Source organism: Phyllostomus discolor, chromosome 1, assembly GCF_004126475.2.
Source record: "Phyllostomus discolor isolate MPI-MPIP mPhyDis1 chromosome 1, mPhyDis1.pri.v3, whole genome shotgun sequence".
Taxonomy (NCBI): Eukaryota; Metazoa; Chordata; class Mammalia; order Chiroptera; family Phyllostomidae; genus Phyllostomus; species Phyllostomus discolor.
Genome location: NC_040903.2, coordinates 118,016,527 through 118,043,165, shown reverse-complemented (window position 1 = coordinate 118,043,165; position 26,639 = coordinate 118,016,527). Strand labels below are relative to the sequence as shown.

Below are 26,639 nucleotides of genomic sequence, written 5' to 3'. Positions count from 1 at the left end.
GGGTAAATGCCTTGGCTTTAGCCCAAATCATTTAACAGTATCAGACTTGATTGTGTTCATTATCATTGTTCTTCATTTAGAATAGTGGCATTGTAACTCATGAATGTCAAAGAAGCCCTGTATGGGTTTTGCTTCTGCACTAAACTTAAATATCCAATGCTTAAGTTTGATCTGGAAATGTTGCTATTGTGGTTTTATTTTATAACCCAATTTCCATCAAAAAAAAAATAAAGAAAAAGAAGGTGAAAGAGGGATGGAGATTGTGGGGAGGATTATCTTCATTACCTTGGCAAGCAGGTAAAATTTTGCTGAGAGCTAAGCAAATTTTTCTGATAATTCAACTGTCAAATTATCTGGAAGTGGAAGATTTACAAGAGCTAAGATGCTTATGGGAGCAAAGATTTGAAAACCAGTTGTTGTGTTTTTAACAGGTCTCTTCTTTCAGTTGCACAGCTATATAAGACAACTCACTCTGTTCACTCTTTTCTTCTTAAAGATTTTATTTATTTATGTTCAGAGAGAGGAGAAGGGTGGGAGAAAGAAAGGGAGAGAAACATGGATGTGTGAGAGACATATCAATTGGTTGCTTCTCCTGCGCACCCTAGTGGGGTCCGAACCTGCAACCCAGGAGTGTGTCCTGACCCAGAATCCAACCCATGATCTTTCACTTTGCAGGAAGACACCCAACCAAGCCACACCGGTCAGGGCACACACACACTCTGTTTACTCTTGATGTACCAGTCTGAATCTGTTTCTGAGTCAATGAAGTAAATGTCAAAGACGGAGGAAGTTCTAGACCATAACTCATCAGCCTGAGTAACTGCAATACCTTGTAGTCTCACAAATACTTTTACTGTAGCTTGAATACCTAGAAGAGAATAATCACTATTACCTATGAGTTAGACTTTGCTTTTCATGAATCTTTCATATACAAAAGATCAATTCACTTGATCAATCAATCGAAGAGTTAAAACAAACCCACATGACCATAAAGGTGCCTTTACAGAGAAATTTGTGTACTTTTATGCACTTGGGCTTCTTTGCAGTGAGTAGGTACTGAAGTGACATCATTAGATAGATTATCAGCATAGACTTGTATTTGCGTAATGTCATTTTCAAATGTAATCTAAAAATGTAAATCATGTGAGAACTGAATCAAAAGGAAACCTATCTTATACAATTCTATCTCTCCAAAAGTTACAAATAGTAAAAGACTATAGATAACAGAGAAATACTACAGAGAAATACTCAATAAGATAATAAGACTAGCTTTAGTGTTTTTATAATTCCCTGAGGAAAATTATGATGTGAAATGGAAATTTTGATTTGTGGGGGAACACATGGAAAGAAGGAGGTTTTAGATACTTAGAAAATAACATAAGAATGAGCATCTAGAAATTATGTGGAAGTGGCTAAAAAAATAATATCTTAAAAATGTAAGAGGGCCTGAAAGAAGAAAAAATAAGATGTTACAGGAAAATAAAAACAAAATTACAGTGCTTTTGTAATTTTACTTACAGTCCTGGTAATAGGAACTGCCTCCAGACAACAGAAAAAATATTTCAGCAAACATCTTTTGCTGTTGTAACACAGGCTATTAATACCCAAGTTAAAGAAACTTTGTGAAGAGACTTTTGTGAAGAATTCTTTGTAACATGAATAATTACATCTGATATTATTGAAGACTTAAAAATTTGTCTCATCTTTTTTTGTTTATAAAATCATGACTAATTTCCACTGGCTGCATCTATGTTTAAGCCAAGCATTTTAAAGTCTAGAATATGTACATACAAGGTATGTCCAGAAAAAGTCCAGCCATTGTTAATATAACGAGAATGGTTTGTGCTGCATTGATGCAACCTGGCAGCCAAGGAGAGTGGACTGGAATGCACATGTGTGAACAATGACCACTTCACTGTTCTAGAAATCGGGGGCAGTAGACACCATTTAGTGAGCATGTGTACTGTGAGGCCATCGCATTCAAAATGACTGGGCCAGTAGAGCAATGAATATGTTTCAATTTTTGTGTTAAGCTTGAACATTCCTCCATTGCAGGTGTGTCCAATCTGTGGCCCATGGGCTGCATGCAGTCCAGGATGGCTATGAATGCAGCCCAAGACAAAATCATAAATTTACTTAAAACAGTTTTTTTGCCCATCAGTTTTCACTGATGTTTTTGTATTAAATGTGTGGCCCAAGACAACTCTTCTTCCTCTAGTGTGGCCCAGAGTCACCGAAAGGTTGGACAACCTTGCTCCATGGGAACTATTCAGATGATTCAGAAGGCCACAGCTTTGGGCAACTAGTGATTGGCAGCTTCATGACGACAACGCGCCTGCTCATGCACTGCATCTCATGCGGAGTTTTTTGGCAAAATGTTGAATCATCCAGGTGAGTCAGCCCCCCTTATTCCCCCAAATTGGTGCCCTGCTACTTCTGGCTTTCCCCCAAACTAAAATCACCTTTGAAAGGTAAGAGATTTCAGACTGTTGAGTCTCAGGAAAATATTATAGGGCAGCAGATGGTGATTGGGAAAACTGTGTGAGGTCCCTAGGTGCCTACTTGGAAGGGAACTGGGGTATCATTGTCCTGTGTACAATAGTTCTTGTATCTTATATCTTCTTCAATAAATGTCTTTATTTTTCATAGCACATGGCTGGATACTTTCTGGACAGACCTCATATCTTTACAAAACAGATATATACCTGATAAAATGGAATTTTAGTAATTTAATAAGATTTTGAAAATAACTTTTGTTCAATATGTAACAACACATTTTATCACTGAGAAAATTCACACCATACTGAAAAGCAAAAAAACCTTAAAAATTGGCCATAATCTCATCATGCATAGTTAACAACTTTAAATTTTGGTATACTTTTTCTTTTTTATGCATTTAGAAAATGTGGGATCATATGTTTTATGATCTGTTATACTTTCCCCTTTAATTCATCATGTTGCTATGTTGTTAAATATTCTACCTCATAATTTTATGGCTGCAAACATTTTATTGTACAAATATACTGTAATTTATTAAAACCATGTTATTGGAAATTTTTAAACATAAATCTTTGTGTATATATTTCATTACTTCTTCATATTAAAAGGTTAAGAAGCAGAATTTCTAGGAATGTATTACCTAACTAGGACATGAGTCAAAAGAAAATATTTAGAGTGAGGCAGAGAGAGACAAAAGGATGGAAAATATAAGAAAGATCATAAAAGAAATAACAAATAAGGTGAAAATGTATAATATATAATACTAATTGTAGTCCCAGAGAAAATGGCACAGAAGCAATATTTAAACTGCATAACAAAATTTACCAAAATTCTCAGATGATATTTATTAAAATGAAATTTATTTACCAAAATAATAACAAAAAATCATAACTATGCATGTTTTGTAAAACTAAAAACCAAAAAGAAAAACTTAGGGCCAGCCAGATAAAAAAAAGATACATTTCCTTCAAAGGGGCAACCATAAGACAGAGTAATGCCTAAACCCTTAAGGATACAGAAAAACTGAAAGTAAAAAGATGCGAAAATATGTACTATGCCAACACCAACCCAAAGACAGCTGGAGTCACTACATTCGTGCTTTATAACTAATAACACAGCTTCAAAATACATAACACAAAAATTGTTAGAATTATAAGACAAAATAGTGTAAATTCAAAGTGGAATATTTTTAATATACATCTCTCAGTAACTAATACAATAAGTAGACAAAAATTCCATGAGCATATAGGGTATTCAAACATGATTGATAGACATATGGAACACTGTACCCAACATACATACCTGTCAAGTGCATGTGGAACATTCATGAAAGCTGACCTATGTTAGCCTAACACAAGTTTCATGAATTTCAAAGATTAAATTCATATGTGGTATATTCTCTTGTCACAATGTAATTGGTCTAGAAATCTATAACAAAATATAACCACAAAATGCCTGTATGTTTGGAAATTTTTAAATATACTTCTAAATAACCCATGAGCAAAAGATAAAATTATGGTGGAAATTAGAGAAGATACTTTACATTAAATAACAGTAAGAATATTCTATGTAAGAATAAACTTGTAAGATCAACTGCCTGATTAAAAGGAAATTTAAAGTCTTAGCTGCACATAATGGTATAGAAAATTGTCTAGCTTGACTAATTTAGATTAGAATCATTGACACCATGCAAAAATGTGTTACCCCAAATTTTTCTAACATGTCCTTATTTCAGGGTCAGTTTTTCTCTATCAATCCCCCTCTTCTGAATTCTGCATCTGGGAAGTAAGCATGTGAGACAACTGCACCATCTGCAATTCACTATGAAAATTAGGAAAATGATCTACTTTAATTTCTCAATAAGTTAAGGCAGAACAGTAAATAAACATTTAAAAAGTAGAGGGACCAAGGGTGAACTATGATACAAAGTATGGGCTTTGCATGATGATGTGTTTATGTGGGCTCACCAACTGTTACAAATGCCGCTGTGGGCGGGACGTTGGCGATGGGGGAGGCTGTGCATGTGTGAGGCTGTGCATGTGTGAGAGCAGGAGCTATGTGGGAAGTCTCCTTACTTCCCCTCAGTTTTGCTGTGACCCTAAATTATTTTTAGAAATTAGTTTTACAAGTAACTTTAAAATACTGGAAGTTACTTTTTTAAAAATGTAAGCGGTTGGGCAAAATTGGAAATATTCGGTAATTTAATGTCTTGTCTTCACATAAACAGATTAGTTATCCTTAAGTCATTCTTTGTGTGAAATACCGCATCCTAATATGTAAAGATATACTAGTGTTTTCTCTTTTTAACAAGCTTGATAAATGAAAAAACAGATATGAAAAGGTCTGTTAATCATTTAGCTCAGTAATACATAAATGTAACCAATCAATTAAAAATTCAAAGGTAAAATAAATTAGTGGGAAGGAAATAATAGAAATAAATGAAAAAGAAAAAAACATAGGCAAAACTAACAAAGCAAAGTTCATTCTTTGAAAAGACTAATAAAAATGGGTAAACACCTGGTGAAGCAGATCAAGGGAAAAAAACAGAATGACAAAGCAAAATTTACTATAGATCATAATTTTAAAGATAAGAGATTATCATGAACAATTTTGTCAACATATTTGAAAATTTAAACTGATAAATTTCTAGACAAATATAATTTCTTGAAATATAAAAACAAACAGAAAACTCTGGAAATTGAATCCATCATTAAAAATCTTCCCACAAGGAAACTCTAGGACTACATATCATTATCAGTGAATTCTACCAATTAGTACTAAATTTCTTAGTGAATGCATGATGCCAATTTATAGAAACTTTTCCAGACAATGATAAAAGGGGGAACAATTCCAAATTAACATAATTTTGATACTGTAACCTATTTTGCTCATAAATACAGGTGCAGAAACCCTAAATAAAATATTAGCAAATCAAATTTAACAATATATAAAAAGAATAATCAACCTTGGCCAAATTGGAGTTACCTCAGCCATGCAAGTTTGATTGTGTATTTCCAAACTAGATGATATAATTTCACCACATTAACAGAATATCAGCCCATGGTCATTGGCACCAATTCAAATGCCAGCAGGAATCCCCAGTTTGCGGTGTGGTGAAGAAGGACACTATTTAGTGCTAAGAACTCAACGGCAATACAGCACTGCTGTGGAACAGCTTCATAAGGCTACAGCATGGCTGTGACGACAACATAGCCCTGAGGCTGCCACGGGGGCCAGGTCCCTCTTCAGCTAGGCAGCCCCTTGATGGCGCCCTCAGCTCTGCCTAGCTTCCAGGCTCCACCAGAACTGTTCTCTTCTACCCCTGTCTGCTCCAGGGAGCAGTCCCCTAGCAAAGGCAATCTTCAGTCTTAGGTAGAAAGTGTCATCTTGGGGGCTGGTTTATAAAGACTGACATCCCGCCCATGGTACCTTGCTCAGAATAGCGCTACTCTGAGCGGTCAGAGCTGCGCAGCTCCTGTCTGATGGGGAAAGCCTCACTCCTATTGGTTGAAATAGGACTCCAGGAACTCCTTCGTAAGCGCTGGCTTACACGGCTGAAACAAAGCGCGGGCAGGCAGTCTAGAGCAGAGGCTTCAATGGAAAGTGCAGTTTGCTGTGAGAGGGCCCTGTGCAGAAATGACCCCTTTCCTTGGCTCTGTTTTATTTTACTTTAATTTTTATTTGAGCCCAATTAGTCACCAGCAGACCTTCATAGTAGGTGTTTTTTTTTCAGGGTTCACAAGAATAATAAAATATATGATTATTAATAGATTTAGAAAAAGCATTTGATAAAATTCAACATCATTTATGACTTAAATCTGTATAAGAACTAGGAATAGAACATATTTGTTTATGATAAAGAAAGCTAAAAAGGAAACTACAGAAAAATCTTATTAAATAGTAAAATATTAAAGGCTTATGCTCTGAAAATAGGAACAAGGAATCCACATCACCTTGTCTTTCCCACACACTGTAGTAATGGAGGTTCTAGTGCAACAGGAATAATAATAAATAAAAGCACAAACATCATAAACTATTTGCAGATATTTTTATACATGTAGAAGATACAAAAGAATCTGCAAATTATTGAATAATAATTTAATAATAATAAATGAGTTTAACAAGGTTTCTTTTTTATTGATACAAGGTCAACAAAAATCAACTTATCTACACACATTTGGAAAAAAATTTTTAAATATATTTAAAATAACAAAATCAACTAGAATAAATCTAATGAAAAGTATATCAGACCTCTGTAAAATGCCATTAAATATTTTTAAAGGAAATGCAAAAACCTAAATAGACGGAGGGATACACCATGTTCATGGATTGGAAGAATCATTATTGTCAATATGCCCTTCCTCTCCACATTCATTTATAAATTCAATGCAGTCCCTATCCAACTTCCAGTACATACCTTTGTGGAAATTGATGAACCAATTCTTAAATATATATGGAAACTTAAAGGGCTCCAAATAGCCAAGATGTTCATGAAGACGAACAAAGTAAGAATTAATCAATTGAATATTAATTCTTACTATAAGCTATAGTATTTATGGCACTGTGATAATGGTACAAGGACAAGCAAACTGATAAATGGGACAGAATTTTAAAATGTGGAACAGACTTATGTGTATAAACTTGATTTATGACAAAGTTGATGGTGCAGGGCAATGAGGAAATGCTGGTCTTTTCAATAAATGATGCTACATGGGGAAAAAATGAATCTTAAATCCTACCTTACATTATACACAAAAATCAATTCTGAATGTGTTACAAATCTGCATGTAAAAAGTAAAAACAATACATGTATACAAAAATCATAGTAAAATGTTTTAAACATTAAGCATACAGAAGAAGATTGGTAAGTTGATATATATTAAAATTAAAACCATAGTACATCAAAAGACACTATTAAGAGTAAAAAGGCAAGCCACAGTGGGAGAAGATATTTAAAACATATTTAATTGATGAAGGCCTTGAAGCCAAAATTTATTAAGAACTTTAAATCAACAAGAAAAAGATAATCCAAAAGAAAAATGGTCATATCATTAAGAGGGTATCCAAGTGTTCACCTAACATTCCAAAAGGTGATTCCTTCCTAATTTCATTTACAAAATAGGAAATGCAATGTAAACCACTACCAAACCCAGCAAAAGGACTCAAATGTGAAAGACTGACAACCCAAGTGTAGACATGTGGAACAATGTAAACTTTCATATGCTGCTGGTAGAGCATAAACTAGCACAAGTATTTTAGAAAACTGTTTGGTATTACATACTACAATTTAATATATTACCATGTCCCAGCAATTCTAGTTATGTAACATCAGAAATGTGTATGCATATGAAACATGCCTAAGAATGTTTATAGTAATATTATTCCCAGTAGCCTCAAAATGGTAACAACCCAAATGTCCAACAACAGTAGAACAGATAAAAAATTTTTGGTATATTCTTTCATTGGACTGCTATATAATGATGAAAAACAAATTACTGCTATATGCAACAGTATGGATAAATCCTGCAAATATAATGTTGAACAAAGAAGCCAGACACAAGAAATGCCTACAGTATGGTTCTATTTATGTGAAGTTCAACAACAACTACAACAACAATAGCAAACTTGGTTCCTCTGAGTAATGAGGAGGGACTGGGATTGCTACTAATGTTCTATTTCTTTGACCTAGGTAGTGGTTACACATGTTAAGTATATAATAATTTAATGACTTAAGATTTGTGCACTTACCTGTATATTTGCTACACTTCAATTAAACAATGAAAAAATATTGTTGGATAAAAAAACCAAGATGCAAAATTCACAGTTAAGGAGAAACAATAATCACAGCTTTGTGCAGCAAAACATCACACATTGTGTAAGTGCTCCTCAGAGCCTCTTTTCTCCCTTTTCTCAAGCTTCCTAAAGAGACAACATTGGTACCTATATTTCCCTACCTTTAGGACCAAGAACCCAGAACAGTGTCTACAATAGCTCATCAGTCACTGCTGTGGGATGGTGGTCAGCTGGTTCTGGAATCGGCAAGTCAAACAGTGAGTGGGGGTGAAGTCAGAGGTGGCACAAGCAAACTTCCTTAGCAGTGTTTCTGAGGTTCTCAACCCAGATCAACCTAAAAATTTATTACTATCAACTCTAAATAAACCCTTTAAAAAACCTTATATACTTTTAAAGTAATTATTATTAAAATCTATACATAGTTTTCTGAATAACTCTGTAAGTATATTAATGTAATATGGATGGTTAGAAATGTTGGCTGGGCATACTTATTAACTGAAACATAATTTTGGTATCTCCTTTGGATTTCTCAATAGTTAGCCTTTGTTATATTATAAAATATTTGGTTGTTTCACTAGCTTGGCTTTCTCTCCCGACTTTTGACTAGGTGGTATTATTATGAGAAAGAAAAATGGTGTAAGAGTGTGTGACACAGGCTTCATATTTATCTCTTTTAGTATATATTTATATTTATCTACACACATATGTACATAAATGTGCTTGGGTAAAGTGCCAGGTAAGGACAGATGTCTTGCATGGCATATAGTGCGGTGAGAAGGGAAGCTGGCAGAGAATTGAAAATTCTATTATAGTACACAAATTGTTCTTATAGTCACATAATCATTCTATAAATATTTATTGAATTTCTTAAATTTGCAAAATATTGTTCTAGGTACTTGCAATACCATAATGAACAAATCAGATAAGATCCCTGTTCTCATGGATTTACAGTTAATGCAAGAGACAAACATTAAGCAAGCTACACAATTATTTCATGACAATTGTGATGAGTGCTATGGAAGCATATAACATATAAAGAATGGAAGCCTGTAATTAGGGAATCAAAGGGGAAGGATGCTTGAGCTGGTTTTTAAATAAAAGGACTTAATTGATAAATAATTTTTTTAAAAATAAAAGACCTTCATAAGAGGACTCCCCTCTGTCTTTACAGCACCCAGGCAGCACTTGGATTCCATTAACGACCTTTTTGATAGACAGTCACTTTTGACACAGCTTAGGATGTGTCCCATTCCTTCCTGTCCCCCTTAGCCCTTCCCTGTGATGGAGTCCTATCCTGTAGGATGAGCACACAGAATCAGGTAGCCAGATGTCCCCGACTTTAAGTCCAGGTGCTTGTGCCGGTTAGTTTCCCATCTTACCACTACTGTGCTCAGTGCTATCCGGCATCTTGCCCCTATCCCCAAGTTGCTGGAGTCCAGCCCCTGTGCTGTCTCCTTCCCAGTGCCTGGACCCCCATGTCAACCTGGGGACATCCTGGCACCCCCTCACCTGAAAGGGCTTCCTTCATGAGGTGGCAGACTGTGCACTGTGAGAGACAGAGGACACCTGAGGTCAGAGACAGAGGGGCATTCTAAACGAGTCATCCTTCAACCCTGATGGGGGAATGGGAGGGGCATAATTCCAAGGTATTACATGAAACAATTGAGATCAGCAAGAGTGGTGTGGTGAGCAACAAGGGCAGTGGCCTTGGATGGAACTGGTGTGGTGAGCAGGGACAAAAAAGCATGCAAGGACTTACAGACTGGGTTAATAATTTTGTTCTTTATCCTAATATTGTGTTGCTCAAGAAGTCCATGTTTTTTTTTCATAAGACACATTTTTCATTTTCACCAATAACTTTATTGATTTGGACATTTTGAGTATGTCAGCTATCTCCCACATTGATTGTTCTCAATTAATGTCTCCATTTGATCACTATCAACTTCAACTGGTCTACCAAACTGGGGAGCATCATCCAGTGAGAAATCTCCAGTATGAAACTTCACAAACCACTTTGATATGTTTGATCAGTCATAACACTTTCTCCATACGTTGAACAATTTTTTTGTGTTTCAGTTGCATTTTTACCTTGAAATGAATAAAGCATAATATGCCAAAAATGTGTATTTTTTCCATCTTTAGTATTAAAATGGCTACACAAAAATTCACCATTTTTGATTTTTTAATGCACATTGATATGACAGCTGTCACAATACAATCTAACAAAATTATTTCAAATGAAGTTAAAGACAACTAAGAGCTATTACAGCCATTTTATGGAAAAAAAAAACAAACAAATTTTGGCCAACCCAACAATTACAGGATGTCATTAAAGGGTCTTAAGCAACCACTCCAAGGTAGGAGCAGATTGGTATTGCATAGAGTTTTGGTCTGGTAATCAAACCTAGAGCAAGGATTATAGGCCTTTGAGGAAATCATTAGCCTCCTGGAATGGCTTCCTCATGCAAATTGTGAATTTGGACTAGATGAGCACTAAGGTTTCCTTCAGCTCTAAATTCTGTGAATACTTCTGTATATTCAAAGCCAAATGTCACTTATAGGTGACCTTGTTAAAAAAATTAAAATTATAGTTGACATACAATGTTATATTGCTTTCAGTTGTACAATATAGTAATTCTACATCTATATAATTTACGAAGTGGTCACCCCTTAAGTCTAGTACCCATCAGACACAAAAGACAGATTTGGGTGAATTTTTCCCATTTGTAGAAATGAATGACGTTTAGATGCAATTGAGTCATAATTTTACCTAGGTAATGGTGACAGGGCTGAAGTTTATTCTGAAAGGCTGGGAAATCTTCTTTAAGGTGGGAAATGGGGAAGATGGTAGGGACCAGATGCAAAGTGAATGTAATCAATGCTTGTGAGGACAGACAGCAAACAGATGAAAGCAAGATGGGGAAAATTCAGCTTACTAGGATCATTTAACTTAAAGACGGATAGTGGCAAAGGAAAGTTTAACAGTGGGAAGGGATTATTTATCAGCAATTCCCTTTTCCCACCATTTTGGCGTGTATAATTGACATTTCCTCAAGCTTGTGTCTTGCGTGCTGTTTTGCAAAAAGAGTTTCAAGCACCCCATTCCTTGAGATTTGCTCAGATAAAACTCCGATTTAAAAACACTCAAGCGGAGGTGAGGGCAACTTTATAATCTGAAGGACAATTGTGTGGGTTTTGTGGGAGGAGTAAGTATAAGGAACTGGAATTCCAAAAGTGTTAATGCTAAATAGGACCTTGGTGATCACCTATGAAGCACATTCCCAATTTAACAGCGGAAACCTTTGGGGTGGCTTTTACAAAGTATCAGTAAAAAGAGCCGCAGCCCTCTTCCCGGTCTAGGGGAGCATACCAGAGGCTGGATGCTGGGCGGCCTCTGAATGCCTTACTGCCTGGAGCTCTCTTCCTTTTTTGAGGTCGCCCGTTTGGTCTCCCTCTCGTTCCCCCGCATGTGCTGGGGAGGACAAAGGGTGCAAAGTGGGCATGGTGCCCACCACGAGCCTCAAAAAGCGCAAGTTCTACTGGATCACCGAAGAGACATCAAAATTGCCCAGAGCCGACCACCAAGTGGTCACTGCGCCCGTACCAGTTGGCGCGGCGGCCCCACACGAAGCTGTCCCACAGCAGCCACAGAGCATGGTCCTTGGGGAAGAGCAACAGCGACTTGCCCAACTTGGTAAGGCTGCGGTGGACCGCCAAGCCGCAGGCTAGCTTCGAACCCGGCCTTTGTTGAGGGGGAGGCGGGGCCCGCTGCTCTCCGCGAGCCGGTAGATGCAGCGTCCTGCCCGCCCGTTTCCTCCTCGTATCTCCAGCCACCGGAAGGGCTGAATTGGAGCCCCAAGTCAGGGCCGTACCTGGCTCTAGGGTATCTTCCTCCACCTCCCGGCAGTCCTCCACCGAAAGCAGACAGCCACCCGCAGAGGGATACAAATTTCCCGGGGACAGAGCTAAGGTGGGCGGTAAAAACGCACGGACCGGAAGTGGTGGTTGTCATAGTTACAGACGTGGCCAGCTTGGTCCCAGCTCGTACAAACAAAACTAGACTCTCTAAAGGTTGTTTTAGCCAGTAGATTTGGGAGAGGACCAGACCGGAAATCGCTGTTTCCATGGTGACCCCTTAGCGGGTTGCCTGGTACTTGACCCATTTTGGTCTGTTTGAATCTCTGCTGTAGCGTCATTTCTAACAGATTCTGGATTGTCTGCGGTCATGATTCCTGGGAAATACCGCTCAGTTTCTGGCCGGGCTGCGAACAACGTAGGTTGGGTCTTTTACTTGCCCTTTCTTTCCATTCGTTTCGTCCTTTCCGGCTGGCGTCTTTGTCCTAGGTGATGTATTGTTGGGCCCACGACTGCTGAGTCTGCTTAAGCTATTGTGTGACGGAGGCTTGAGATTCGTGGAATGGACCAAGGCACTTTGAGGGCATTAATTTTGTATGATGGGTATTCGAAGTCTTGTCCCAGATCTGGGTTTCCCAGAAGGTGGAGCTGGGCTCCTGTGAAAGGCTAAGGTTAATTTACATTCCTTTAACTAGTCAGTTTTTTTTAAATTAAGAAAATAATTTATTATTAACAGGCACCCCCATCTTCTTCACCTGTTCCATTAAGATATTTACTTAAGCCTGAAATGTTAGGTTCAAAATCCTGCGGTGCTAAGTAGAGGGTTAAATTGCTGCAGACATTTTAGAAAATAAATCACAGTGAAAGCTTTAATTTTTAATTGTGATTATATTGTTTTCAGCAAATTCTCAGAACATGATCAAATGCCAGAAACAAACAAAAAGCAAGCATTCTGTTTGTTATATCTTTATTTGTACCGTTTTGGGGAGGAGTATGTGTGTATGTTTAAGTTGAGAATATATTTTATGGTTTAATTTTTACATTGCAGGTGAACTGTGGGCTTCATCTGGTTATTCAAACATCGTCTCTTCCTGAAAAAAACAAAGTAAGAAATAGAATGATTTAAAGTGTAGACTCTGAACTGGAAATTTTAAGTATATTTATTTTAGTCCCCAATAAAACATAATTTTTATTTTCTTCCTACATAAAGTAAAACAAAACAAAACAAACCTCTTTTAAAAACTGAATCTTATTTCACCAGTTGCAAGGGGTAAGATTATTTTTAAACATTTAGACATTTTTTAAGGATATTTATTTATTTATTTATTTTTTAGAGAGGGGAAGAGAGGGCGAAAGAGAGAAACATTAATGTGTGGTTGCCTCTCATGTGGCCCCCATTGGTGACCTGGTCTGCAACCCAGGCATGGCCCTGACTGGGAATCGAACCTGCGACCCTTTGGTTCACAGCCCGCCCTCAATCCACTGAGCCAATCCAGCTAGGGCATATTTAGACATTTCTTAAATCAGAATCCTTCCTAAAATTGATGGCACATTGTCATTGTCATTCATTTGGGAAAGTATTTTCTTTCTAAGTAATGGGTAGAATGGGGGTGTGTCCTGCTACTAATGGACTCTTGTCCTGGATAAAGTGTAATAATTTAGGGTAACATATCTGTACATTTCAGTTAAAATAAGGGGAAAAATAGATTAGTAGTGGAAATAAATTAGGCTTAATGCTATTTAGAAGTTAAGGTATGAAGAGGAGATTCTTGTTTTTCCCAAATAATTTCCCCATATCTTTGGTATTTCCATAATCTCTGGCTTCTCATTTGATTTTTGAGGTACATATGTTTTTCTTTCCTTCTTGTCACACCTCAGCACTCAAACATACTCACTTCCCACACAATTGTCTCAAGACACAATATAATTTTTCTCTTTTAACAAAGTTGTATATCTCAAACCATTCCAATTCACTTTTTAAAGAATGAATAAAATGTTTAGTAGATGTCACTGGAGGAACTCTAAAGTGAAGGGCAGACTTTACAGAAAACAGCAAGAGAAGGGTGAGTAGGGGCATGAGGAGGATGGGGAGAAGGACACAAGTCAAGGAGGCAGCATTTCACCCCGCTCAGAATATGAAAACGAACACTCGTGAACTAGACCATTTGATCATCTTGAATAAATAGCAGCTAGCTAAATTAAACAAAAATATTCTTTATTATAATTGGTCATAGTAGATCCCCCCCAAAGCTTTGTTAATTGATTTCACTGGACAAATCCTATTCTAGCATTACACTGTGTTTCTAGGAATGATACACCTTATCCATATTCTTTCTAAACAATTCATTTTCCCTTGTGTGGACGTAGGTTTTGAGAAAATACCTTTAGTTCATATAATTCATAAGACAATGCAAATGCCATTATTATGGTTGTAGTATGGATGAATCAAAAGCATCATAATTTTCAAAAACACTCATTTAGGTTTTTATGGCTAATCATGAGAAGTTGATTTTATTTTTTTCTGTTCTGTCAAATAATTTAAAAGAGAAATCCTTTCATAGAAGGTTTAGGTATACAATCTTTTTATGTTATAATTGGACTCTTAAAGGAATTCCAATGATAAAACTGATTTTTCCAACAATTTAGTTTTTGTATGTTTTTGCTTTTGTTTTTGAGAAAATGATTCTTTTAATCCTTGTATTTGTGGTGAAGGTATGGAGGAATTGGAAGTGCCTCAGACTGGAGCCTGGTTTCATCTTATCTCATGAAATTGACTCTGATTCTGCGTGTGTGTTAAAATTCACATAACATAAAATTTATCATTTTAATCACTTGAAATTGTACAGATCAGCAGTGTTAAATACATTGACAATGTTGTGCAGCCATCACTACTATCTACTTGCAGAATTCAGTATACCCATTAAGCAGGCACTCCCCAGGTCTCCTACCCCAACCAACTAGAAGCCACAAATCTGCTTTCTGTCTCTATAGGTTTTTTACTCTTGATGTTTAATAAATGGAATTATGCAATGTGTGGCATTTTGTGTCTGTATTCTTTCACTTAGTATGATGTTTTGAAGGTTCATCTGTATGTTGTAGCATGTGCCAGGTATTGTATGTTATTTTATGATTATCTTTATTACTTATTGATATGTTCTTATCTAATTTTTTTTTAATCATTTTTTTAGGTTGAATTAAGGCTAAATAAAGAAACAGCATCCTTCTCTGGCCGGCTCTTACAACATGATCTTGAAAGAAACTACTCAAGTAGGCAAGGTATTATCAGTGAGTAGAGATCAGATATGGTTTAATCTTCTTTGAATATTGTTTAATAATATTGACTTTATAGATCCAAAGAGACTTGAATTAAAAATGAAATGGTAAATTGGTTACCAAATTGGTTTGGTATTTGTTTAAGTCAGAATTTATTTTATGTCCACAGCATAGTAGATTCTTTCCAACACAGCAAAGATACTGTATTTTAGTTTGGGGGTGGGCTATGTATAAGAGAATCGGAAAGAATCCTCCAAATACTGTATTAGAACTAGGAAAAATGGCTAATTAGTGAAGGTAAGAGTATGGGCACACAGATCTTTAGGAAATAAAACAATAGAAAGAATAGAAAGTTAGGAGTGGAAAAGAAATAACCTCCCTTACAATGCATATAATTATAGATATTTTATATCAAGGGCCTTAAACTTTAGGGTGCATTACCCGAGATCTTGTTAGAAATGCAGATTTTTAGTGCTCCCCTCACCCTTTTCCCCTTCTCCATCCTGATTTATTTAAACGAAATTTGAATAAATGATTCAAGGGATTCTTAAGGATGTGGCTTATGGATCACACTTTGAAAAATACTGTCTTATATGATCTGGTTGTATTTCTGAAATGCACTTTTCAATTTAGGAGAAATTTCCTTTAGTACAATACAGTTGGGTTTTTAGTTGGTCACTGACAACTGTTAGCCATTGGTAATGTGCACTACCGGACCCTTCTGTACAGCACCATCCCCACCTCCTAGGATGCTGTATGAGAGGGCTGATTGGTATAGGCCTCTTTTTGTTCATCTCATTGCTGCATGAATATTTGATTAGTTTCCTTTTTTGTTTCATTACTTTTGGGGCTTACTCATGGGTCTTTCTAATCTGACATGATTTTTCTCTATCCTTTTCCTACACTCCTGCCTTGGCTGACTGCTGGGCATGCATCAACTAACCACAGTTCCGCGGTGCAGGAAGCATCTGTCTTGCTTTCTTTGGTTCAGCTGAATACATGTTTACTGAGTGTGTTATGTGCCAGACAATGAATTAGGCACAAAGTTATAGCTATAAAGAACCTGGAAGATCTGAAGTAGGGTTTTTTATGTCAGCATTGTGAATTTCCTTCACATTTTTCATAACACTATCTTAAATTATTTTTCAAATTATGAGTCAAAATTAAATACTTTTCCCAAGCTATTCTCGAGTTAGAGGAGGAAGTTGGTATACAGATTTGTGAATGCCTGGCCACGTAAATTTATCTAAATCATTAAGTATTCCTAGATGTTTGCTAATAAGGAAACAGTATGAAGGCACTGAATTTTGTGAACCCGAGAGATGAATAAAGTTTTACGTGTAAATAATGACCCATAAAACACAAATTAATTCTTTAGGATAAATAAACGTATTTATTTTTTACTAAAAGGTTTCATTCAAAATCATTTTCTGTGACAAACCAGTCATTTGTACCTGTTTTTTTTCCAAATGTGCCTTCTCCATAGTGTCAGGCAGTTTCATGCAAAGAAATCCACATAGTATGTAGCTGTCTTCTTAACTTCTGCTCACATTTCTACCTCCAAAAGCATAAAACTTTGGAAAAATTATTAGTAGCACTGTATCAGGAAAAGTTTGGGGATTTCTATTTAATAAACTATATCCTGATACCTAATTGTATTAACTGATTTCACCCCATTTTTTCTCTATTTTTCAAAATTAATTGAACTTATGTATAGTTGGCCCTTGAACAATACTGGTTTGAACTGTGTGGATCCACTTATACATAGATTTTTTTCAATAAATATGCAGTGGGCACATGTATCGCTGGGTTGTGCATTCATGGATTCATCCAACCCTGGATGAAAACCAGTATTTTCCATCTGTGGTGAGGAGTCTGCTGATGCTGAGGATCAGCTGTGTACATTGTTCTGTGCCATGTTATATAGGGGACTGGAGCATCCATGCATTCTGCTATCTGCAGGGGTGGGCTCCTGAACCGATCCCCCATGGACACCAAGGGATGACTGAAGGTTTGGGGGAGTCAAAAGTTCTATTTTCAACTGCATGGGGTTGATGGTGCCCGTTACCTTCATGTTGTTCAGCATAAATTAACCAAATGTACTCTCAGTCCTAAGTAAGGAAACTATGTTTTAGTTAGGCTGGTTTTTCAAATACTTGGTATATGATTTCTTTTAGGCTTTTTAGAATGCTATTAAGAGTTAACCCCTGTATCCTTGAAATTTTGTAAGAGATATTTCAGGGACGACTATACAGTAAAACCTCAATTAAATAAACCTTAATTGATCAAATCCCTTAATTAAGAATTCTAAAGTGTGTATATAGAGAGGAAGAGGCAGTGCTTAACTTTTAAGATCATGGTAAATCACTGGAAAATCTAGAATCAGGATTCTAGCTAGTAAACACTCACAAAGATAAGGCTCAGTGGACACACATATATGACCATGTACTTTATCATTCAGCCAGTCAGCCAGCAACCCACCCATATATCCATCCATCCATCCATCCATGTATTTAGGGTGAAATGAAGTGAAGAGTCTTACCAATGTTGACCTTATGCCTCTAAACAACTGTGAGATCCTAATTATGAAAGAATTCATTCGACAATTTTACATTAAAATGTAAGAACTTCTTATTTTAACAGTAATACTATATACAAAATAGATTTCCTATTAACTCTTAGTAAATTGGAAAATTTACTAAGAGTTAAATTAGATCAGACATTCTTCTGATTTCCTACTGAATTTAGATTCTTAAATGAGTATAAAGAATATAAAATGAGGTCTGTCTCTGAAGTACCTTGTACATTTAATTGGGAATAGAAAGGCTACATATCTGGTAAATTAAGTAGTGATATATGAAATAAACAATAACAGGAAGTATTTCAATTAAAATTTTATCACTTAGTAATGCAGTTTATTTGTAGGATGAAACATCCCACATATATATGTGGATTTTTGATACACATATATACATATATTGGTATTTATATATCCATATATTTAAGTGGATGCTTCAATTACAGATCACTCTGATTCCCAATCATTTAGAGGGTCTTGTTTGTGGATTTTAAGGCTTTCCTATTCCATCATTCTCATCTCTTGCTATTTATTGTAAGAAACATATCACACTGATGGTGATAGTCAGTCTGTGTGAATAGTGATTATCATAGGAGTGGAACAATATGAAGATGTCACAATTCTTACAAAGTTTAAATCTGTATCTTAAATTGAGGATTGGCTTGAAGCCTTTACAAAAGAACTTTAAAAATCTAATTCTGATGCTAATAAGAGAAATCAAGGTTGCCTATTGTCTGGAGTTTTTCCTTTGTCTGACCAGTTAATCCTTAATCAGTTAATTCTTAGACTAGTTTTAGTTTGTTTTTATTTCCAAATCACTTTACTAAATGATGGTTGCTTGGGTACCCTGCTAGTAGCTGGTCATGTCACTAGACCATTTCATTGATGAACATGATGTCAATTCTGAATGCCTGTGATATTTCATGATATTCAGAAAAGTGGGGTGTGAGCACTGATTATTTTGTTCAAGAAGCTAGGTGCATGATTCTTTGGTTTATACCTTTCATACCTGAAGAAGCTAGCAAATACCATTGCTTTCTAGCTCTTTAATACAGTCTATATGGAACTTAATTTTAAGCTGCCATCATGTTGTCTGATGGCCTCTCAAAGAGTATATTAACTTCCTACACGTGGCTTTATCTTTTCTCCTTATTGGTCAGTTTAAGCAGCAGAATTTTGTGGTAATCCTAGCCTCTATTTTACTGCTTATCACTCCCCTCAAGATCAATTGCCGCTTTCAGGAAATTTTCTTTTCATAGAAGAATATACAGTAGAATTCTTCTGGTGTCATACTGTCACCTTTGATCCATTACTCAAATCTTACCTCATTTCTGTTACTTCCCAGCATCTCTTCTCGACTATCCTACATTCTTCTAGGTCTTTACTATCCACCTCCCCCCAACCCCATCTGTAACTACCTTGTTTAAGTGAAAAATAACAAGACACATTTATGTGTGAGTATATCATTAGGTATTATTTTTTATTCTGCGTTTCGTGCATGTTTTATATAGTTTGTTAATTTCATATGGGTTTGTCCATGAGGTTGAAATCTACCTAATGGGAGAGACAACATCTAACCAAGAACCTATAAATGTCATGGGGTGTCATCTACCCTCACTCTCATCACTGTAAGTGTGTAGGATTTGTTGACATCCACTTTGGTCCTGCAGTATTCTGTATGATAGTAGCTGCGCATACCAAAAAAAGTGATGATGTGAGGTTTACATTTGCTATTGAAACTACTTTTTCTGTATTTTCTGTCGCAAAGTCATGTATTGTGTAGCTTTGTGATAAACTTTTTGATATTTTGAAGGAGATGGAAGAGTAATAAGCCCTTCGCCTCGTAATAAATCATCATGCATCTCATCCACAACAAACGTGACAGAACTATATGGGCTGGACATGAAAACTGCCATGAGCTCCTTTTCAGCATTTGGAGATTCTTCCATTCAGATACCTTCCAAGTCCAGAATCCGGCAGGGCTGTCATAGTGCTGGCCCCAATGTACCTGGTAATGAGGGACTATCGTCTCAGTTATAAGAAAGTTCAAATTTAGTACTAGGTGTCAGCATTATAAAGGGATAAAGATAGCACTAGATTATTTGGCATACACAGTACACATAGTTTAGGTTTGAGGAGGAAAGAAACAAACTCAAATTTACTAGTTAATTTCAAATATGGGGAGCTATGGAAACTATACTTTCTAGAAAAGATATTTGTAGGTACCAAAGTTCTCCAAATATAAAGTGACTTTAGTTTTAAGATTTTAAAGGTTTTTCTTAATCAGGTAATTTGTCATTTTCAATAGGTGATCATATTAATTTGGTGAGCTCATCAATGCCATCATTTCCCATTCTCCAGCGCTCTTCTGAAGAGAAAATTCTTTACTCAGACAGGTTGACCCTAGAAAGGTGAGGACAATTTATTTTATTTTAATTCATTGACTAGATAATATATAGGCTTGGTATAATATTTGAAAGGTACAAAAGTCTCCCTCATCTTGTTCTCTGGCTATCTAGCTCTCCTACCACTGTTACCAATTTTATATTTATCCTTTGAGGAATATGGGGAGGAATTTTATATGTACATAATGTGAAAAGCATGACTATACTCTAAAAGAGTACTGAGTAACTCTAGAAGACGACCAGTGAAAATGGATTTTAGGATAGAAAAAACTTTGCAATATAGTCCTCACACAGGCTTCTGGGCCCTGTTCAGTGGAATTCCCTGTCACCTCACTAGGTTTACCACCTCCTGGCCTCTCCTTCACTCACTCTGCCTCCTTGAATACACCAAGCTTACATTTCAGGGCTTTCGCACTTACTGTCCCCACATGTCTGTGGGCTCATTTCCTTTCCTCCTTTAGGTTTTTACTCACATGTCTTTATCTCAGGGATGACCTTCCCTGGCCACCCTCTCCGAAGTTGCAACCCTTTTTACCCTGGCAGCTCCCTTCTCTGCTTAATTTTTCTTCTTAGCACTTATCACCTTCTAGCATATTAAATATTTTTCTTACCAAGTTTATTATTTGTCTTCTCCTACTAAAATATAAGTTCCACAAACACCTGGAGTTTTTTTCAATTCTGTATCCTCAGCATCTAGAACAGAGCTTGGGACAAAAGGCCCTCTCAATAAGACTTTTTTGAATGAGTAAATATATTGAGGACTTGATCCCTACCTTTAAGTCCAGGAAGTTATCTGCAGGAGGAGGGTGGGTGAAGGATCCCAACCCTGCCTTAGCAGTGTGTGTCTGACCGCAGATTGTTAAGCAGACTTCTTAGCTTCTCAGTGCACACCTGACAGCAGAAGTCACAGAGCATTTGTATTTGGGAGAAAGTTGTTCTGTAGCAAAGTAACATTTGAGGGCAGTTACTCTTATGACATCTTTGTGGTATTGTTGCTTTTTGAAATTCTAATGCTATCTAACATAACTTTCATAATATCATTTAATGTTTTGATGGATTTTGTGGTAATTTTTAATGTCAGTCTCTAAAAATCCAGACAAAAATAGTGCCCCAGCCCTTTAGTTTCATGTTACTTGAGACTGACAGGAGCCAGTATTTTTAAGGTAGTGACATAAGTTAGGCATTTGTGTTGTAGCTTGGGGTGACTCAGCAGTTGCGAAGCTGGTCTTCCGCACGTGGGCCTCTGGGGTAAAGAAGCAAACTTTGATCAGGTGAAGACTTGTTTACCTAAGAAAGTCAGGCCCAAGGGAATTGACTTAGCTTCAAAGGCTGGTTATGAAATGGCAGGATAACAAAGATGTCATAGGCCTAATTAGTACTAGGCCTGATCAGTACCAGGATGTGCAGTCACAAAAGCTGGGCTAGCAGCAAGGTACTTGGGGATCATTATTTGAGAGCCATGGCTAACAGCAGTGATTTTTAAAGGGAGATCTGCACTACTGTGCTGTTTCTTGGTCCAGAGACTAAGGGATTAAGAGTAGAATCCAGCCCTGAGAAGAAATGCATGGAAGAGCTAGGCTCTGACTGTTTTGGAAGTTAGGGTAGGCCTGGAGTACCAGACATGCAGCTTAGCGGCACCAAGTTGAAAATCAGAGGCAAAAGCATAATCCAATAGACACCTCAGTGATGGGGTAGGAGGTATAGCAACTCAGCGATTTTATAGGCATAACAGGCTCTCCTGGAGACCACTGGGTAATAACCCAGTGTAAGTGTGTTTGCTTGTTGCTGGATGACAGGGACTTAGAGGGTTAGGGGGCATGCAGGTGAGTCTTGGAGTTGGGACTTAGTCACTGAATTTGATATCTGAGAAAGTGATTATTTCAAGTTGCAGAGGCTTATGTAAGAGGTGGATGAAAGTTTGTGTGTGTGTTTCTATTTTAGTGATACTGACTCAAGAATTAGGATGAACTAGAAGCTGGGTTATCAGTAAATTTAACTATGAGAAACAAAGGGAGACTGAAGCAGGAAAAATGAGACAATATATGCTTTTTGCTAAACTGGTGCACAAAGTTATAAATTTTAAACTAGAATACTTATAATTTATAAAACAGAAGTACCAAATGAGGTAGTATAATTGAGTGCATGAAATGAATTCTAAATACTAAACACATTAAAAGAATTAAACTACTACCAAATTTTTTTTCTTTTCTTCAATTTTAAACCATTTTCTTCAGGGTCTATATTTTTATTTATTTATTTGTAATATATTTTAGTGATTATACTATTATAGCGGTCCCAGTTTTTTCTCCCCTGTATTCCCCTCTACCCTGCACCACCCCTCCCACCAGCATTCTTCCACCTTAATTCATGTCCGTGGGTCATACATATAAGTTCTCTGGCTTCTCCATTTCCTATACTGTTCTCAATCTCCCCCTCAGGGTCTGTATTTTTGAACACCATGTCTTTGTCAACCATTACCATTCAGTTATTACCTGGTGTTAACCAATTTTTTCTTTTTATGTGGAGGATTCCAATCACTCGTAGAGTTTCACTTATAGAACTCTGATTTATTTGCTTTAAAGTTTCCATTAACTTGGTTTTTACCGAAAGGAAATATTTCTAATTGATTTTCCTATTAGAATTGTTCACACTTTGATCAATAGAACTACATTTTCCTTGAAGACTGTTGAAAATCTCAGAGTATAATCATTTCTCTCTGGTCGTTTAATTACCTTAGTAGAATTCTTTATTATTTATTTATTTATTTTATTTTTATTTAATGGTTTTTTATTGTTCAAGTACAGTTGTCTCCATTTTCCCACCATGACTTTCCCCTGCCTCACCCACCCCACCTCCCACCCTCAGTCCTACCCACCTTTGGCTTTGTCCATGGGTCCTGTATACATGTTCCTTGACAACTCTTCCCCTTCTTTCCCCCATTATCTCCCTCCCCCTCCCCTCTAGTTCCTGTCATTTTGTTCTTTATTTCCATGTCTCTGGTTGTATTTTGCCTGCTTATTTGTTTTGTTCATTAGGTTCCACTTAAAGGTGAAATCATAAGGTATTTGTCTTTCACTGCCTGGCTTATTTCACTAAACATAATGCTCTCCAGTTACATCCATGCTGTCGAATTCTTAAAGGGCCCTGCGCATAATAACTTCACATGTAGTACATTATAACTCTTTGTATAATGGAGGTTTACTGTCTTAAATATAGCTTAAGACATATATTGGTACGGTTTCACCCTACCCAATAGTATTTTAAATATTCTGCAAAGTTCAGAGTTAGCGTTGAACATGTAAACATATACTTAAAATCTTACGTGTCTGCACAAATGTGCAATAAAGGATGAAATTGCTTTATCAAAGTGAACTGTAGATGACTGAATTTCTTGCTCTTCCTGGTATCATCCAGCTCAAGAGTCTACAATTCTATGAGACACCCTTTTTTATGTTTTTCTTTTTTTCCTGATGACTTAGTTACCTGGGCAGCCTTTCTATCAGTTGATTGATGGATGGCATGGGCATTTCTCTGGTTATGTGACTTGGTTCTTTAAACCATCATAAACCTCTATTGCATAAGGCATTTACATTGAGTGTGTTCTGATATTAAGTCAATTTTATGTGAAACAATTTATGTTGGAAATTTTAAAATATAATGAAAGCTTAGACTTCATTTTAATAATTACCATTGTCAAAGTATATTGGCTTTTATAGGATAGGAATGATTTACAATTTGATCTAAGATGCTTAGTTCATGGAGGCAAGAAGTGGTTCTAGTTGTTTTTTTCTCCATATAACATGGGAGCACAAAGATACTAATAATATTTATAAGAGAAGGCAGGTTGCCAATTCAGAATCTTATTAACCTTTTAAATGTTTCTTAGGCAAAAGCTGACTGTATGTCCTATTATTGATGGAGAAGAACACCTTCGTTTGTTGAACTTTCAACACAATTTAATAACTCGAATCCAAAACATTTCTAATCTACGGAGGCTAATATTCTTGGACTTATATGATAACCAGATTGAAGAAATTAGTGGCCTTTCTACTCTAAGATCCCTCCGTGTCCTCTTGTTGGGGAAAAACAGGTAATCTTTGCAGAGCAGTTTTTGTTTATTTTGGGCTAATGTTGAGTCCTGTGGTGTTTAGATGGCAATTCAGAATTAAAAAATAGTTAAAAACATAGTAGACTAAATGTTTTGAAAGATTTTAAAAATATATTTTATTGATTATGCTATCACAGTTGTCCCATTTTCCCTTTAGTCTCCTCCCCCACCCCTCCCCCTGCACAGCCCCTCCCACCCTTATTCCCTCCCTACCCTGCTTAGTTCATGTCCATGGGTCATACATTTAAGTTCTTTGGCTTCTACATTTCCTGTACTAGTCTTAACTCCCCCATGTCTATTTTCTATCTACCATCTATGCTACTTATTCCCTGTACCTTTTCCCCCATTCCCTCCTCCCATTCCCTGCTGATAATCTTCCACGTGATCCCCATTTTTGTGATTCTGTTCCTGTTCTAGTTGTTTGCGTAGTTTGTTTTCTTTTTAGGTTCAGTTGTTGATAGTTGTGAGTTTGTTGTCATTTTACTGTTCATATTTTTTTCTTAGTTAAGTCCCTTTAACATTTCATCTAATAAGGACTTGGTGATGATGGACACCTTTAACTTGACCTTATCTGGGAAGCACTTTTTCTGCCCTTGTATTATAAATGATAGCTTTGCTGGATATAGTAATGTTGGATGTAGGTCCTTGCCTTTCATGACTTGGAATACTTCCTTCCAGCCCCTTCTTGCCTAAAAGGTTTCTTTTGTGAAATCAGCTGATAGTCTTATGGGCACTCCTTTGTAGGTAACTGTCTCCTTTTCTCTTGCTGCTTTTAAAATTCTCTACTTATCTTTAATCTTGGGTGATGTAATTATGATGTGCCTTGGTGTGTGCTTCCTTGGATCCAACTTCTTTGGGACTCTCTAGGCTTCCTGGACTTCCTGAAAGTCTATTTCCTTTGCCAGATTGGGGAAATTCATCTTCAGTATGTTTTCAAAAAAGTTTTCAATTTCTTGTTCTTCCTCTTCTTTTTCTGGCACCCCTATGATTTGGATATTGGAATGTTTAGGGTTGTCCTATAGGTTCCTAAGCCTCTCCTAATTTTTTTTGAATTCTTGTTTCTTCATTATGCCCTGGTTGAATGTTTCTTCTTTCTGGTTCAAACTGTTGTTTGAGTCCCGGTTTCCTTCCTGTCACTGTTGGTTTTTTGTACATTTTTCTTTATTTCACTTTTCATAGCCTTCACTTTCTCCTCTATTTTGCAACCATAGTCAACCAATTCTGTGAGCATCCTAATTACCAGTGTTTTGAACTATACAACTGATAGGCTGGCTAGCTCTTTGTAACTTAGTTGTATTTTTTCTGGGGATTTGATCTGTTCTTTCACTTGGGCCATATTCTTTTTTCTCAGCATGCCTATTATGTAGTAAGGGTAGAGCCCTAGGTATTTGCTGGGGTGAGGCAACCTACTTCACCATGTTGTGCTGTATGTGGGGGAGGGGTCTGAGAGGGAACAGTGCCTCTTGCTCAGCTCTCTGCTGGTTTTCAGTCACTTCCCCTGCTACCCACAAGCAAATTGGGCCCTTCTGGTGCTGATTCTCAGGTGGGTGGGTTTGTGACATTCTAGTACCCTGTGGGTCTCTCCAATGAACTCTTCTGTGAGGCTGGTGTTTTCTCCTGCCACCTCAACTTTCATAGATTTTTTCAGTCAAGAGGTTTTGAGGCTTTATCTCCCCTGCACTGAAACTCTGGGTCCCGTGGTCTGTCTTGCTCCCCAGTTGTTCCTCCTAGTTTATCTACACACAAATGTGGGACTGGCCACTCCATCAGCTGCCACCCTGCCACAAGTTTTCTTTGCTGGTCTGTCCATCTCCATCCGTCCTACCCATTTGGATGAATGTTTCTTTTTTAACTCCTTGGTTGTAGGACTTCCATATAGTTTTTATTTTCTTTCAGTTGTAGTTGTTTTTGTTTTTAAATTGGTTGTTATCCTTCTTTGGTTGTGCGAGGAGGCACAGTGTGTCTACCTATGCCTCTATCTTGGCCAGGAGTCCTCTTGAAAGAATTTTTGAATGGATTAAGATTCAGTTATAATTTGTTTTGTGAGATTCAGTCTGACAGTTAGTTAAAGCAAGTAACATTTATTGAGTGTGCATTGCTTTCCAGTGCCATAGTTTATGTGGAAGTA

General features: G+C 36.8%; 2 protein-coding genes across 12 annotated transcripts in view; one reads left to right on the top strand and one right to left on the bottom strand.

The window, feature by feature from the left end:
• Nucleotides 1–424: 424 nt before the first annotated feature.
• THAP10 (THAP domain containing 10) lies at nucleotides 425–12,519 on the bottom strand. Its single transcript, XM_036013639.1, is given in 6 exon segments — nucleotides 425–486; nucleotides 728–868; nucleotides 979–1,126; nucleotides 11,658–11,856; nucleotides 11,858–12,300; nucleotides 12,400–12,519. Coding segments are annotated over 6 exon segments (1,113 nt in total).
• LRRC49 (leucine rich repeat containing 49) overlaps nucleotides 12,300–26,639 on the top strand; it is a 165,318-nt gene continuing 150,978 nt past the window's right edge. For 3 of the 11 annotated variants that reach the window (XR_004903811.1, XM_036028557.1, XM_036028541.1), the window contains exons 1-6: nucleotides 12,300–12,565; nucleotides 13,196–13,252; nucleotides 15,336–15,432; nucleotides 19,812–20,009; nucleotides 20,307–20,409; nucleotides 24,290–24,493. Coding sequence is in view for 9 of the 11 variants with exons in the window: in XM_036028557.1 (XP_035884450.1) it covers nucleotides 12,518–12,565; nucleotides 13,196–13,252; nucleotides 15,336–15,432; nucleotides 19,812–20,009; nucleotides 20,307–20,409; nucleotides 24,290–24,493 (707 nt within the window). In the remaining 2 variants the exon portion in view is untranslated. Of the gene's footprint in view, nucleotides 12,566–13,195; nucleotides 13,253–15,335; nucleotides 15,433–19,811; nucleotides 20,010–20,306; nucleotides 20,410–24,289; nucleotides 24,494–26,639 lie in introns of those variants that run through there. The other 8 variants (XM_036028559.1, XM_028507879.2, XM_036028578.1 and 5 more) reach the window with 7 other exon arrangements.